At 39.0% G+C, this 17,293-nt stretch overlaps 3 protein-coding genes across 3 annotated transcripts; all 3 read right to left on the minus strand.

Annotated features, from left to right (window-relative positions):
- Positions 1-1,283: 1,283 nt before the first annotated feature.
- LOC148116535 (olfactory receptor 5J3-like) lies at positions 1,284-2,237 on the minus strand. Its single transcript, XM_087891570.1, has one exon. It carries the CDS (start codon positions 2,220-2,222, stop codon positions 1,284-1,286), a length of 939 nt encoding a protein of 312 aa, XP_087747696.1. The 5' UTR covers positions 2,223-2,237.
- Positions 2,238-6,427: 4,190 nt separating this feature from the next.
- On the minus strand, positions 6,428-7,366 carry LOC148116536 (olfactory receptor 5F1-like). Its single transcript, XM_087891576.1, has one exon. The coding sequence runs from the start codon at positions 7,364-7,366 to the stop codon at positions 6,428-6,430; it is 939 nt and encodes a 312-aa protein (XP_087747702.1).
- Positions 7,367-15,691: 8,325 nt separating this feature from the next.
- On the minus strand, positions 15,692-17,064 carry LOC148116537 (olfactory receptor 5J3-like). Its single transcript, XM_087884291.1, has 2 exons — positions 17,046-17,064; positions 15,692-16,635 (listed from the first exon to the last, which is right to left on the minus strand). The coding sequence occupies exon 2, from the start codon at positions 16,628-16,630 to the stop codon at positions 15,692-15,694; it is 939 nt and encodes a 312-aa protein (XP_087740417.1). The 5' UTR covers positions 16,631-16,635; positions 17,046-17,064.
- Between the last annotated feature and the right edge of the window lie 229 nt (positions 17,065-17,293).

Genomic DNA, 17,293 nt, shown 5'->3' on the forward strand with positions numbered 1-17,293 from the left:
CTTGGGAGGACATGCAAAATCTCAGCTTTATTTTATTTATTTATTTATTTTTATTAGTCCAATTTATATGTCGCCCTTCTCCGTAGACTCAGGGCAGCTTACAATGCATTATAGCAATAGCCTGCATACTTTTTTGTATATACCTGCTTATTAGGGCTTTCGGCCCTCCCTAAGCGGTGTTGTTCTATACAAAGTTGACTTATTGCCCCCACAATCTGGGTCCTCAATTTACCTACCTCGAAAGGATGGAAGGCTGAGTCAACCTTGAGCCTGGTGAGATTCGAACTTGCACTAATTGCAGGCAGCTGGCAGCTAAGTGCTAGCACTTAACAGCACTTTAGTCCGCTGCACCACCGAGGCTTTGTCCTTTCTCCAATTCATATTAATTGTCATTCTGTTCCCTTCCCCTATGCACAAGGATTTGCTAAATGCCTTCATCTGTTTGGAATCGCTAAGTTTTTGTCATCTTTATCTCAGTGTAATGGGACTTGCAAACTCCCTTAGGGTTGTCTTGCTTTGTTGCTGCTGATCTTAATTCAACAAAAGGGAAGCAGCCGTTGCCTACACAGAAGGCACAAAGTTTTGATTTCCCTTCTAGTTTTCATATGTTCCCGTGGTCAGTTACTTATAAACATATTCATAAATTCCCAGTGCCACTGTTTATCACAGCATGGTTTGATCTGAGTTTACAGATTATTTCCCCTTAGAATGGGTAACTTCTCTTTTAAAAGTAGATTTCAAGAAGCTTGTTAAAGCAAGCTGAAATAACTTATGTACTGTATAAAATTTGTCCTTTTCCAAATAGGGCGACATTTGGATCCAAGTGGCATTTGCTATGGTACTGAGGTACACAAGAACGATAGGTGTCTGATGTGCTTGAATAACTGCTAACCCTAACCCCTAAGAACACTAAAAAGGGGAGATCAGCCTGGATTAAACCAAAGACAAATGCCAGCTTTGTTCTAACTCTGAAGAACATATTCTCTCTGTTCTTTTTTCCTCCTGTCTGTGCTTTGCTCCTTGTTTTGTAAACAGCAAAGAACAGAGTCTGTTATTCCTTTCTGAATGATAACAATTCAGGCATAATAGCTACCACAAAATAGGATAATTTTTTTAGATTTCAAATTTCAGTTTTTGAACTCAAAAGTAAATATATAGTTACTATCAGCATGATGAAACTGTACAGCATGATGATTTATTATTTAATGAAACACAATGATAAAACTTTTTGCTAATAGAAGAGCCTTTATGTAAAATTAAATTTTGGCAAAAAGCAATGACTCTTAAAGCTGCAGAACATGAAATTTCCTTTCTAGAATATTTCTGAAAGCACGCCTTACCTCCTGGTTTCTCATGCTGTAGATTAATGGGTTGAGCATGGGGGTCACCACTACATAGAACACAGAGGCCATTTGGTCTAGGTGATAATTCTGCCTAGAGCTTGGCCGTACATACATAAAGCTGAGACAGCCGTAGAAAATGGTGATGACCATGAGGTGAGATGTACAAGTGGAGAAGGCTTTCTTACGGCTTGCAGCAGAATGGATCTTTAAAATGGTGACCAGGATATAAGCATAGGAGGTGAGAACAGTCATGCTTGTTGCTATTAAATTAAAGCCAACAAGAATAAAAACCAAGAGATAATTAAGACTGATATCTGAGCAGGAAAGAGCGAAAAGAGGAGGGCCCTCACAATAAAAACTCTTAATGATGTTTGGGCCACAGAAGAACAGTCTAGTTGCAGCGATTGTGTGAATGGAAGCATTAATGATCCCAGCAATGTAGGCAACTGCTATCAACTGAACACACTTATTTTGGGACATTGTGATGAAGTAGAGTAGTGGATTGCAGATTGCCACGTAGCGATCATAGGCCATCACAGCTAGGAGGTAGCTCTCTGTGGTGGCAAAAAGGGCATAAAAGTAAAGCTGAGTAAAGCAACTTGCAAAAGAAATGGACTTCTTCTCTTTTAAAAGATTGGATAGAAAGTTTGGGGTCACCGTTGTTGAATAACAGGTATCCAGGAAAGATAAGCTGGTAAGGAAAAAGTACATTGGGGTGTGGAGTTGAGGACTGGTTCTGATTAAGACAATCATGCCCATGTTTCCCATCAAGGTGATGGCATAAACAGCAAAAAATATCACAAAAAGGATCAGCTGCAAGCGTGGGTCCTCTGTCAACCCAGTGAGTATGAATTCTGTCACCCATGTGCTATTTCCCATTAACACTGTGAAAATAAAATAAATATAGTATTCAATGTTACATGTTCTCTTAACATTTCAACTATATAAGAAGCTATTTTCTGTGATCTCAAATAAGATCTTGGAAGGAAGATTAATAAGTTCTAAGAAGATAAAACTGGGTATGCCATTGTCAATATTCTGATGACACAATATATTATGACATTCATGATTATTATTGAAGAACAATCAAATCAAATTCCATAAATGAAAGAAAGCTAGTATTTGTGATCCAAAATAAGTCCTTAGAAGGAAGACATAGAATTGTATCTATAAATAATAGTTTCTCCATCATTAATACCAGACAATTTTGAGATTCTTACACTATCCTGAAAAACCCAAAAGCCCCCAAAGATCCTCAACTTACCCAGTCACTCTGAACTCAACCACAACTACAATACTACAACAGGTCACAACATTCCTTCTTTGCTGGTTGTGGATGGATTGCTTCTATGTGAAATGAGTTAGGATTTTTTTGTGTGTGTGTAGGTAGAAATCCAGATATATTCATCTCCAGCTGGCTCTGAGTGTTTTTATTAATTTGGTCACAGCACTTTCTTAGCTGTCTCTGAAAGGGAATATTTTCTACTGGGAAATCTTGGTATTCCCTAAGTAGTTCTAATCTTAGACAAATGCTTTCTAGAAACGGCAGCTATAGGGTAACTTTTAGATCCTCACCTGGAAGTTCCAACTATTAGATGTTGAATTAATAGGTTTTTCTTGAAATTTTTATTCTAAATTTAAGATGTTGAACTACAGTTGAAGTAATTAATATGATCAGGTGGATGTGCAAATGAACATCAGTTGCGTGAAGACCCTTGGAATCCAAAAGGTATGACCCAGAATTGGAAGCTGCCCAGGGGGCAGTTAAAAGCAGTCTTCCATTCATCTTCCTCCTTTATGCGAACTAGATAGTAGGTTTCCCTTAGATCTAGCTTAGTGAAAATCTTGCCTTTTGACAAGTGGTTCAGCAAGTCTTTCATTAGTGGTAGGGGTTAGGTATTTTGTATTCAAATGTAGTTCACTCCCCTAAAATTGACACACAATCTCAGTGCACCATCTTTTTTTTCTTTAAACAATACTGGGGTGGCCACCCTGGATTTCGCAGGCTCGATGAATCCTCTGGCTAGGTTGGTGTCAATGTACTTCCTCAATTCAGTCATTTCAGCAGGTGTCATGGAGTACATCCTGGGTTTTGGCAATTTGGCTCCCAGTTCTAATTCAATGGTGCAATCCGTGGGCTGATGAGTGGGGAGGAAGTTACATTCCTCCTCACTGAAAGCTTCGGCTAAGTCTGTATATACCTTAGGAATCTGGGGTTCGCCTGGAGGCCTGTCTGAACAAGCCGCTGCTGTTTCTGGCAGCTGGCCATTATGGGTAGGCTGCTGTTTGGGAGGAGGGGCAAGGGGTAATGGGCCAACCCCTATTCTGATTTTTCGGTATCCATCTTCCCATTTGATGGTAGGGGCCTATTTGTCCAGCCAAGCCAGGCCCAGTATGACAGATTCTGACATTTTTGGGGTTACTATAAATCATATAAGTTCATGATATCTCCCGATTTCTAATTTAACCAGTTCTGTAATATGGGTGGCAGGGACACCCCCCACCCCAATTAACGTTCCATCCACCTGGTGAAATTTAATTGGGTGCTTTAAGGCTGCTGTTCCGATTCCCAATTGTTCAACAACTAGAAGTCCAATTAGACATCTGGTGCAGCCGGTATCTATTATTGCTGGCAGTTCTCCTTGCTTCCCTGTCTCTGGCACCACCAGTTTAACTTTAATTAAAAGGGGGGGATGGGTGCACTCACCATTGGGTCTTCATCTTTGCTAGCCTCGCCTAGAGAGGTTTCTTTAGCCGGAGGATCCTCACTCTCTTCAGTGGGGAAGGGAACCTCTACGGCTTGTCTGGCGAATCAGCTGGGGCTTTTCTTGGAGCCATCCTGTCTTGTGCAGCTGTGGCAGGATGTTGTGGAACTGGGGCAGGGGCCAGGCACTCAGAGGCTCAATGTCCCAGTTGTCCACACTGATAGCATTTAATCGCCCCTGCCGGTTGAGGGGGGTGATTTCAGTAGCCTTTGAAATGGGCCATCTAGATAACACTCTCCAAGGTGGCTTCTCTGCTGGGGTTTTGCTGTGGGGGTGGATTTCTCTGTCTAGAGCTATGGACATGGTATACCAGTTGTGCAGATGCTCAGGCACCCCCCAGATCCCATAGGCTTTTCTGACTTCTTGGTCAATAAATCCTCTACAATTTCTCCTTTCTCCTCCATCTTCACTGAGTCTTCACACCACCCGAAGTTTAGGTAGATGCTGGGGCTCAGCACCCCTGACAGCCCCCTTACAGGATGCCATTAGGCTTTAAGGGATTATTTCAGGTTAATGTCAGCATTCCAGAAAACCCCAACTCTGAGTAAAGACACGGAAGCAAGCATTTTCCAAAGTTCTCTTTACTAGAATAGGTAAACTGGCACATCTGGGAAAACCCAAATCTGAAAGGTCCAAGTTTTCCCTCAGTAAATCAAAACCCCCAAAACCATCCTCTCATTCCTTAGTTGATCACATGCTCCAATCAACGTCCATCCCATCTTGACTCAGCACTCTGACCACTCCTTCTCCAGATGCCGGATTGCCCTGACCTTGACTGAAAGGAAGAATGCTATTATGTCTACCAATAACCCCTCTACTAAATCCCTCCTCCTACTTTCCCACACATGAGAAGGTGGCAGCATGGAAGCTTCCAGCCTAATATGGCTTCCAAAGCTGACACCTATTCAATCTTCAAGACCTTCAGCAATGGAACACCCACAACTCGGGGAAGCAAATTGTTCCATGGATTAATTGTTCTTACTGTCAGGGAATTTCTCCTTAGTTCTAGGTTGGATCTGTCTTTAACGAGCTTCCACCATTGCTTCTTGCCTTGACCTCAGGTCCTTTGGATAATATATCAACCCACTCATCCATGTGACTGCCCCTCAAATACCAGATGACATCTATCATATCAAACCTAATCCTTCTGTTTGTTAGGCTGGACATACCTAGTTCCCTTAACCATATTCATCATATGGTTTAGCCACTAGACCCCTTATTAAGAATAGTATTTACAAACATAAAACAAGAGTAACAGGTAAAATTGTACACTGCCCAGAGCCACTCTCCGAAGGAGATAGGAGGTTAAGAAGTGTGAAAAATGAATGAATGAATGAATAAATAAATAAATAAATAAATAATATTCTTCTTTGGGTTTATTGGACTCAATGGATATGTTGATCTTACATTGGAGAGGTAATACATGCAAAGTTAAATCAGTAAACATGCCTTTCTTTTATTCTTGATATCTCCTTATTGGTTAAAGTCTTATTAGGTTTCTAATAATAATAATAGAGTTTTATTCGGGTTTTAATATAAGAAAATTAAAATGTAAATATCTTATTGCTTTTATAATTATATTCCAAAAATATCAGCCTCGATTAAAATTTAAAAATGCTGGCTTTGTTCTAACTCTGAGGAGCAGATTTTTCTGCTTTTTCCCTCCCTTCTGCGCTCTGTCCTTTAGTTGTTTATAATCAATTGAAAAACAGCGAAATGGGACAACTCACCACAACCAAGTTGCCACAAGACAACTTACCATGGGACAATTCAACAAATGCAAAAGTTAAATTAATTTAGATGGAACCATGGACAATAATAACAAAATATAAAGTCAATCCAGAAACACAAGAGTTACATTCATTTAGATGAAAATGTGGTCATCAATAAAAAAAGTAGCTGAATAAAACAATTAATACAGGATTGAATTGTCCTGTGGCAAGTTGTCCAGCAGCAAATTGGCCATGGTGAATTGTCCTGTGGTGAGTTGACTGTGGTGAGTTGGCTGAGGTGAATTGACCATGACGAGTTGGCCATGGTAAGTTAGCCGCAGCAAGTTGTCCTAAACCTGAAAATTCCTTTCTAATTGATGGAAATCACTAGGACATGATAACTACCCCCAAAAAGGACACTTCTTTAGAGTTCAAATTTCATTTTTTGAACTCAAAAGCAAATATATAATTAACTAAAAGAGCCCTATTACACAGTATAATGATTTATTATTTTATGAGACACAATAAAAAAAAACCCATTTGCTACTAGAACAGCTTTTATCTAAAGCTGAAATTTGGCAAAGAGAAATGGTTCTTAAAGGTATTGTCATATCTGTTGAAGATGAAATTTTCTTCCTAGGATATTTCTGAAGGCACCTCTTACCTCCTGGTTCCTCATGCTGTAGATTAATGGGTTGAGCATGGGGGTCACCACTACATAGAACACAGAGGCCATTTGGTCTAGGTGATAATTCTGCCTAGAGCTTGGCCGTGCATACATAAAACTGAGACATCCATAGAAAATGGTGATGACCATGAGGTGAGATGTACAAGTAGAGAAGGCTTTCCTACGGGTTGCAGCAGAATGGAGCTTTAAAATGGTAACCAGGATATACATGTAGGAAGTGAGAACAGTCAGGCTTGTTATTATTAAGTTGAAGCCAACAAGTACAAAAACCAACAAATAATTAAGACTGATATCTGAGCAGGAAAGAGCAAAAAGGGGAGGACCCTCACAATAAAAACTCTTAATGATGTTTGGGCCACAGAAGGACAGTCTAGTTGCAGCCATTGTGTGAATGGAAGCATTAATGATCCCAGCAATGTAGGCAACTGCTATCAGCTGAACACACTTCCTTTGGGACATTGTGATGAAGTAGAGTAGTGGATTGCAGATTGCCACGTAGCGATCATAGGCCATCACAGCTAGGAGGTAGCATTCTGTGGTGGCCAATAGAATATAAAAGTAAAGCTGAATAAAGCAACCTCCATACGAAATAATCTTTTTTTCTTTTAAAAGGTTGGATAGAAACTTTGGGGTAACACATGTTGAATAACAAATATCCAAAAAAGATAAGCTAGTTAGGAAAAAGTACATTGGTGTGTGGAGAGAAGGACTGATCCTGATTAAGATAATCATGCTTAGGTTTCCCACCAGGGTGATGCCATAAATAGCAGAAAATATCCCAAAGAGGATGAGCTGCAACTGTGAGTCCTCTGTTAATCCAGTGAGTATGAATTCTGTCACTGGTGTGCTGTTTCCCATGTAATCACAGTAACATTTCAGTCAATTTCCCTTTGTTTTTCTAATATTTGTAATGTAGTCTGTGATCAGAATCAATTTTTAATTTCCTAGCAAAGGAAACAGAAGTTGGAACATTTTTGATGAAGAACGCAAGTAAAAAAATAATATTCAGTTTAAAGGAAACAATATTGCGTCTACATATATATTTTCTTTCAAATTGCAATCTGATCATCATAGTTTGCAACAAATAATCACAATTATTAGAATGGATTAAATATATCCTACTATATGTGATTAAAATAGTTCCAGCCCATGAATAAATTTCACTACAGGACTAACAATTAAAAACAATTAATAACATGAGAGTGCTACTGAAATCTTTGAGTAGACCTACGTACTCTCTTTTAAACATGGGAAGATATCCAACAAATATCAGAAGAAATATTAGTTGCATTTACATGTCTGTTCGCAGCATATTTTGACAAGCTCCAGTAAAGAATTAGCAAGCTAACTGAAGAAAGGTTCTTACTGCTTTCAACTGTGTATATTGTTTTGTTGGTTCATTGCTGGATCTACGTACTCTATGACTTGTAAAAACTCATTTTTGGATTACAAGGGTTTCTCATTTCTTGCATTGATTCAATGAATTATGAATAGCAAAGTCACATTGACTCTCATGTCACAGATGATTGACCAGCGTCAACATATTCTTGTATATCTTTCAAGTTGGACTTAAATATAATCAACTCTACAAAGAAATTTTCATTCTATAAAATAGTTATTCTGTTGGCCACATTCTAAGAACTACTTCTATGAAAATATTTGAAGATGTTTTTGTAAACACACTTCACTTTTTAATCTTGGTTTTGTCATATCAGTGCCAGCTCTATTTTACTTATGCCTTTTTTGTACCACCCATTACTAAAATCACAGTTAAAAACAAAGAACTAAAGCTTTATAAACATAACATTTGTTTGCTTCATCTCAAAATACCTCATCTTCTATGCTAAATCAGTATATTCATTCCTCACAGAATTTTTAAATTTTCTGATGCATTCAGTTTTTTTTTATAAAAAAAAAAAAAAAGCAAAAAACCCTGCACATCTTGAGGTCTTCTTGAGTGCTTGTCCCAAGCATTCCTTTTTTTCTGATGCAATCTGAGCTGTGTAAAAGACTATATTTACATAATTATTTGGCCTTGTGCACCAACTTGCATGCTTGCCATGCTGGCTTGATCTGGCACTTGTCTGAATACCCAATCAGTTTTCTTTGAGGTAAGTTGTCATCTCATGAACTTTTAAATCAAACTGTCAAAATCAACAAAATGCAATAGTTGCATAGTTGCCTTCATGATGATCAAACTCACTTGTTTTCTTCCAGATCAATGGCATCTTTCACATTTTAAAATATCTGTATTTTTTTCAAGAGTCTGAGTGCAGGTTTTTGAAACTTACACTAACATCCTTTTGCTGCTCTGAAGAAATTCAGATATTTTCCTTCAATCTTCAGTAACTCAACAGCTTTATACAATTCTGCAAACAATACTCTCTCCCTCAGCTCTCTTTGGAGTGAAGGAGAAAAGAATTCTACTGAGAAAAACATTGGTTTGGGGAATGTGTCCCCAAAGTGCTTCAAACTGTGTTTGTGTTAATTACACAGTGGAGATTCAGTAAACCGAATTGCAATTGTTTGAAGTATTTATCAATGGGAAATGTAGTATTCAGTAGATATCACATTCTGTTGTCTTCTTTATTTATTAATAATATTTTATCATACCCTTTTCTCACACAGTGATGTTCCATTGACAGCATTTTTATGAGTTTTGACTAGCTCCAATTCTTTTTTCCTTAGGCTTTGGGTTCAGAAGTGGTTTGATGGTCTTTTCTGGTGGTTTATGTCTTTGTCGGTTGTTGTTTTTTAAAAAAATTTCTTTATCATTTTTAATTTATTCATTGTTGTTTCTGAATTATTATTAAAGAAGCACACTGCCTGAGTTGGGCACTCATTGGAGTGGCTGTACAAATTAGTTAAATAAATTAAAACTGAAATCTGTAATTGTAATAGTATGTGGGAGGAATGCGCATGGGAAATGGGGGAGGGGGTGCTGCCCAGGGAGTACGATTAGAGGCAAAGAAAGGAACTTAGAAGGGAATCTCCCTAATTTTCAGCCTGAAAAAAAAAAGACATTGGGAGATTTTTATTATTTTACCACTCTTACAAGATTCTGTTAATGTAGCCTTACAATAAAGTAGTACTAGTTTATCTGGTTGTGCTTCCTGTCTGGTTTTTCTGGCAATGCTGAGATAAGTTTTGCAAATTTCATACTCTTTTCCAAAGAAAGGAATTTCAGGAATGGCCTCTGATCCTCAAATAATCCCACTAGCCAATGAGTATCTGGCAGCAGCATTGTTGAAACATCAGCAGCAAGTAGGTGCATAGATGATCAATTTGCAGAATGCCACAATAATACTAACACAAGAACTGGAACAGAGTTTGCCTCAACCTGCAGCAGCACAATAGATGGCAGCCTAGCCAATGCTCCTGCTTCCCGTGACAGCTTGCCAGGGAAGTTCAGAGACCAGCAACATCACTTACAAACAGTGAAACCTTACACACACACACACACATACCACAGACACATACCAATGCATACCATTCATGGCTACAAAGACCTAAATAGGGTAATAATTAAAGACCATTATCCACACCCACTTATCTCAGATCTAGAGTGGCTACAAAAGGCACACAACTTTACAAAGCTAGACTTGAGCAGTGTTTACAACCTAATCAGAATGAAAGAAAGACATGAGTATTAAACAGCCTTCTATATGTTATCTGGGAAGAGTTTGACTCTGTGACTCCGGATGACGTGGACAGGATTTTGGGGAGACTCAGTGCAGCCACATGTTTATTGGACCTGTGTCCCTCATGGTTAGTACTGGCTTCCCGGGAGGTTACACGAGGCTGGCTCCAGGGAATTATTAACGCTTCGTTGAGTGAGGGTCACTTCTCCACTGCCTTGAAAGAGGCGGTGGTGAGGCCTCTCCTCAAGAAGCCCTCCCTGGACCCGGCAGTATTGGCCAACTACTGTCCTGTCTCCAACCTTCGCTTCGTGGCGAAGGTTGTTGAGAGTGTAGTCGCGCGACAGTTTCCATAATTCCTGGAGGAAACATCTTATCTAGATCCGTTCCAGTTGGGTTTCAGGCCTGGGCACAGCACGGAAACGGCTGTGGTATCATGCTGCACCAGTTGGAAGAGTTGGGGATGGGGGGCACCGTGTTACGATGGTTCTCCTCCTTTCTCTCTGACCGGTCGCAGTTTGTGTTGGCAGAGGGGCAGAGGCTGTACATCTCCACCCCAGGCCACCCCAACAATGCCCTTGAAGTGATGTCTCAGTGCCTGGAGGCTGTACGGATCTGGATGGGGAGGAACAGGCTCAAGCTCAACCCTTCCAAGACTGAGTGGTTGTGGTTCCCGGCATCCCGATATAGTCAGCTGACTCCATCGCTGACTATTGGGGGCGAGTCTTTGGCCCCCTCGGAGAGGGCACACAATCTGGGAGTCCTCCTGGATATGCAGCTGTCCTTGGAGGAACATCTGACGGCTGTAGCCAGGGGGACCTTTTGTCAGGTTTGCCTGATTCGCCAGTTGCGACCCTTTCTTGATCGGGATTCCATGTGCACAGTCACTCATGCCCTTGTCACCTCTCACCTGGACTACTGCAATGCTCTCTACATGGGGCTCCCCTTGAAGAGCACCCGGAGGCTCCAACTGGTCCAGAATGTGGCCGTGCGGGTAATTACGGGAACTGCATGGCACTCCCACATAACACCGCTCCTGCGCGAGCTGCACTAGCTCCCAGTGGTCTTCCGAGTGCGCTTCAAGGTGTTGGTTACCACCTTTAAAGCGCTCCATGGCATAGGACCTAGTTATCTTCGAGACCGCCTGCTGCTACCGACAACCTCCCGTCGACCCATGCGCTCCCACAGAGGGCCTCCTCGGGGTGCCATGAGCCAAACAATGTAGGCTGGTGACCCCCAGGGGGAGGGCCTTCTCTGTGGGGGCACCTACCCTATGGAACCAGCTGCCCCCAGAGATAAGGAGAATCCAAGACCTCGGTGCCTTCCGCCGTGCCCTTAAAACTTTCTTTTTTCAGCAAGCCTGGCTGGCTTAACATATTTTTAAATTTTTTTAATTGGTTTGTCATTTTAAACTGGGACCAAATTAATATATATTCTTTTAATTGTTTTTAATGTTTGTATTGTATGTTTTTTTTCTGGCTGTACACCGCCCTGAGTCCCTTGGGAGAAGGTGCGGTATATAAATTCGAAATAAAATAAAATAAAAATAAAAATATAAGATACAAGTTTGAATATATACTTATGCCTTTTGACCTAGTTAGCAGTGGAGCTTGTTTTTATAGGTGCATGAATGACACGTTTTCAGAAATTCCAGACAAGTATGTTGTACTGAACTTAGATGACGTATTCATTTATTTCAAAGATCTCTTCTTGCATATCACCCATGCCGGAAATGTATTGTAAAAATTATGGGACAACAACCTTTTTGTCAAACTAGAAAAATATACATTTGATCTGCATGGGTCCCTGGGCCTCAACCCCTCATTTGCAACCGTAACCCCTTCTACCCCTGTGTTGTTCAAACAGACACCTCAGATGGGGAGGTATGAACAATTTTGCTCCAGGCAGAGAAGGAAAGGAGGGCAGATTTACTACTGTATGTGCCTTTTATTCCAGAGTGCTCTCCTAGCAGAAAGGAACTATGACATTTTCAGTAAAGAGTTGTTTGCAATAAAAATGCTTTTCAACAATGAGGATTACTACCAGACGGAACACCCACTCTAGTTCATATAGATCATAAGAATTTAGAGATTCTGCAAATGCCCAGTCTTTTGTCTCTTGGCAAATCAGGTGGGCACAATGACAGATTAGTAAGTTCCACATCTTTTAAATCACAGTACCTTTCCAGCAGATAGCTTAGTTAATTTGATCCATAAATTATTGAGTTAGTCCAAGCAAGGCTTTCCGTATACAACCACACTTACTAATAAAATATTATATTGAATTATATGACACTCCATGAGTTACTCTCCCATTTCCCTGTTACTTGTTTTATTTTATTTTATTCTTTTATTTTTGAAAACAAAACAATAGGAGGAGATTGTGTTGGGGATCATCCATCAGGAAGTACCCTCTGAATACCTGGATGCTTCTGTCACATGAAGTGTACCTGAAGAAATTCAATACAAAATATAATAATATATAATTATAATAAATGATATGTGCCAAATTGCAAGTGAGTCTGGACTCTGATGCATTCTTACACTAGTGTAGATTCTGATCTCATAAGTGTTAATAGAGAATAATACAACTTGAAACAGTAATACTATTCTGTTCAGTTCTGATATTTTTCTGTTCATGTTATTCTTTTTTTTAATGGACCACTGCTATATGAAACTTTTGAGTCTGTAAAAATAGAATTGTGTAAAAAAAAAAAAGAGAGAACTCATTTGTTCCTACAGACTCTTGTATCTTGTAGTTTGTGATGTTTTTATAGAGTGACACAAAACATTATTAGTTTTCTTCTCTGCTGCCCCTAAATGTAATAAACTCTATTTGGAGAATGTAGAAGATGCTATATACCAAGGGCGGGTTCTACTTACCTTTACTACTGGTTCGAAATGGGGCCGCGTGCGCTCACTTCGCTCGTGTGCATGCACACTCTTCTGTGCAAGCACAGAGGCTTCTGCACATGCACAGAAGCATTTTGATGATGTCAGGGTTGGTGGGCGGAGCCTCCTGCCAGTTTTACTACTGGTTCTATAGAACCGGTGCGAACCAGGGGCAACCACTGCTATATACCATAGTTACAAGAAGGATATGGTTGTGACATGGACTCTTCTGGAATTACACAACTGAGACCAGACATTTGGTAACTAAGCAATGGTTGTTACATGAATCATCACATGACTGAACCCAATTTCATAATTATTTTAACCATGGTTATTACAGTAAATGAAATACCTGTGGTTGTTAAGTGAATGACACAGTTGTTAAGTGAGTCCAGTTTCCACACTGAATTTGCTTGTCAGAAGCTGGCTGAGAACATCACAAATTGTGATTACGTAACCACAAGATGTCGCAATCCTTGTACAGGTAGTCCTCAACTTCCAACCACAATGGAGACCAACATTTCTGTTGTCAAGTGAGACATTTGCCCCATTTTATGACCTTTCTTACTACAGTTGTTAAGTGAATTACTGCAGTTGATAAGTTAGTAACCCAGTTGTTAAGTGCATTCCCCATTGACTTTGCTTGTCAGAAAGTCATAAAAGGTGATTACCGAATCTTGGCACACAGCAAAGGTCATAAATATGAACCGATTGCCAAGCATCTGAATTTTGATCACATGATCATGGGATGCTACAATGGTCATAAATGTGAAAAATGGTCATAAGTCACTTTTTCCAGTTCCGTTGTAACTTTGAACAGTCACTAAATGAACTGTTGTAAATTGAGGACTACCTGTAAATGTGAGCCAATTGCCAGGTGCTAGAATTGCAGTTACATGGAGGTGATGGTGGTGGTTCGAGTCATTAATTTTGAGCACAAGTTGTAAGTCCCTTTTTTTCCAGCATAATCATAACTTTGTACCATAATTAAATGAAAATTGTGGTCAAGGACTATAGTACCCATACTCATTCTTTCATTTAGCCTGAGCCAATCACCAAGATATTAATGTTTCTCACTACCAGATAACATGATGAGTGCTGTTATTTTATTTCTTGCTCCCAGAAATGTTTTTTAAAAAACTTATTACAGAGCAAGAGAAATTCACCTTGTTCAACCCTGAGTTGCTTCCATAAAACTGCACTATAGTAAGGATGTTAATTTTGATTGGTCTCTAAAATAATCTAGCCTATTTAGGGCATAGTTAATAAACTTCAGCTGAGTTTTGAAACCTGAATTAAGTCCAGCTGATCAGACTCATCGGGAAGCAGGATTCTTTCAAAGCAGACTGGATCAGAATGTTATTGCTATTCCAGTAAAGTTTAAGAATAGACATAACAATAAATCTTGAGGGTAATTTTATTTAATCTCCTAGTGAAGTTCTGCTCCTGAAAATTTTATTCAGTCAGATGAATCATAAAAATAGTATAGCATTTTCTTTATTTCTGGTGATGGAGAATGGGAAGATTTGGGATTTAAGTCTTAGTCAAATTAAGGAAGGAGTCTTGAAGCAAGTAGGAGATTATGTAGGGTTGTCCTACAAGTCACTGAACTGGGATATGAACCAGGGATGGGTCCTACTTACCTTTACTACCAGTTCACAATGGGAGCAGGCAGAAGCTTCTGCATATACGCAGATCATCATTTATGATGTCCAGGTGGGTGGGTGGAGCCTCCCGCTTGCTTTTACTACCAGTTCTAAAGAATCGGACAGAACCGGGAGCAACCCACCACTGATATGAACTGAAATTCATGATTTTAGTAATTAATGAATATACAGCTATTTTTACTTGGGAAATATTTATTTCATAAAGTTTGTATTATAGCTAGTCTAAAAACAGATTGCCCAGGATCATAAACAAAATAATTTTGATTGCAACCATGACACAAATATTCCTGAAGGTATTACTGTCAATATTTGTCCTTTAAATGCTGGCTTTGTGAAGCTTCTGATAATACCAAATAACTGGTAGATAGATTAAATAATACATTCTGAAAAATATATAATGGGTATTGTGACCTCATTAGATATAGGAAAAGTCTTAGATAGAGTACAAATTAAATTTCTGGAACATGTTATAAAAATCGATTCTCATCAAACCTTCTAGAATTTTAAAGGATTAAAAAAAAACCCATGTCTAAATTGCAATTTATACAGTTACATTATTTGTCACAGTCATGCTATGTGAAATGAAATATCAACTGCCTTAGAAACTACTATGGATTTGAATGTGCCAGATCAAGGCATTTTTATAGAATAAACCAACAATGCCATTTCATACACAATGACAAAAAACAACAACAACAAAAAACAACCCCAATCTAGAAGAACCTTGGAAGAGAGAGCTAGATTTTCCTATATTATAAAATTATAGTGTTTTAACATTTAAGACACAGTGATTTTATAATTTTTAAAGAAATGTTAAATGTATTTATTACATTATTTTCAATTCAAAAGCAAATATATAATTAAGACTAGAGCTCTAGGAATATTATACAGCCTAGTGATTATTATTTAATGAGACACAATGCTAAAATGTTTTGCTACTAGAACAGCTTTTATGTAAAATTAAATTTTGGCAAAAAGCAATGGCTCTTAAAAGTGTTGAAAAAGAATTTTTTTTTCTAGGATATTTCTGAAGGCACCTCTTACCTCCTGGTTCCTCATGCTGTAGATTAATGGGTTGAGCATGGGGGTCACCACTACATAGAACACAGAGGCCATTTGGTCTAGGTGATAACTCTGCCTAGAGCTTGGCTGTGCATACATAAAGCTACTACATCCATAGAAAATGGTGATGACCATGAGGTGAGATGTACAAGTGGAAAAGGCTTTTCTACGGCTCGTGGCAGAGCGGATCCTTAAAATAGTGACCAGGATATAAGTGTAGGAAGTGAGAACAGTCAGGCCTGTTACTGTTATATTGAGCCCTACAAATACAAATATCAGTAAATCATTAAAACTAACATCTGAGCAGGAAAGAGCAAGAAGGGGAGGAGCCTCACAATAAAAATTCTTAATGATGTTTGGGCCACAGAAGGACAGTCTAGATGCAGCCATTGTGTGAATGGAAGCATTAATGATCCCAGCTATGTAGGAAATTGCTATCAGCTGAACACACTTCCTTTGGGACATTGTGATGAAGTAGAGTAGTGGATTGCAGATTGCCACGTAGCGATCATAGGCCATCACAGCTAGGAGGTAGCACTCTGTGGTGGCAAATACACCATAAAAGTAAAACTGAGTAAAGCAACTTGCAAAGGAAATGGACTTCTTCTCTTTTAAAAGATTGGATAACAGCTTTGGGGTCACCGTTGTTGAATAACAGGTATCCAGGAAAGATAAGCTGGTAAGGAAAAAATACATTGGTGTGTGGAGTTGAGGACTGGTTCTGATTAAGACAATCATGCCCACGTTTCCCATCAAGGTGACGGCATAAACAGCAAAAAATATCACAAAAAGGATCAGCTGCAAGTGTGGGTCCTCTGTCAACCCAGTGAGTATGAATTCTGTCACCCATGTGCTATTTCCCATTAACACTGTGAAAATAAAATAAATATAGTATTCAATGTTACATGTTCTCTTAACATTTCAACTACATAAGAAGCTATTTTCTGTGATCTCAAATAAGATCTTGGAAGGAGGATTAATAAATTCTAAGAAGATAAAACTGGGTATGCCATTGTCAATATTCTGATGATATGTTACAATATTGATGTTTCTTCATGATTATTATTGAAGAAGGATGAAATCAAATTCCATAAACAATAGGAAGCTAGTATTTGGGATTCAAAACAAGTCCTTAGAAGGAAGACATGGAATTACATCTACAGTATAAAGAATAGCTACTCCAACATCAGTACAGAACAATTTTGAGATTGTTACACTATCCTGATAAACCCAAAAGCCCCCAAAGATCCTCAACTTACCCAGTCACTCTGAACTCAACCACAACTACAGAAGGTTACAACATTCCTTCTTTGCTGGTTGTGGATGGATTGTTTCTATGTGAAATAAGTTAGGAATTTGTGTGTGTGGATAGAAATCCGAATATATTCAGCTCCAGCTGGCTCTGAGTCTTTTTATTAATTTGGTCACAGCACTTTCTTGGTTTTCTCTGAAAGGGAATATTTTCTACTGGGAAATCTTGCTATTCCCTAAGTAGTTCTAATCTTAGACAAATGCTTTCTAGAAACG

This window comes from Pantherophis guttatus, chromosome 1 (genome assembly GCF_059756535.1).
Source record: "Pantherophis guttatus breed Tessera chromosome 1, ASM5975653v1, whole genome shotgun sequence".
Classification (NCBI taxonomy): Eukaryota; Metazoa; Chordata; class Lepidosauria; order Squamata; family Colubridae; genus Pantherophis; species Pantherophis guttatus.

Coding starts and splice junctions, on each gene's coding strand:
- LOC148116535 (XM_087891570.1), bottom strand. CDS start 2,222: ATGGGAAATAGCACATGGGTGACAGAATTCATACTCACTGGGTTGACA.
- LOC148116536 (XM_087891576.1), bottom strand. CDS start 7,366: ATGGGAAACAGCACACCAGTGACAGAATTCATACTCACTGGATTAACA.
- LOC148116537 (XM_087884291.1), bottom strand. CDS start 16,630: ATGGGAAATAGCACATGGGTGACAGAATTCATACTCACTGGGTTGACA.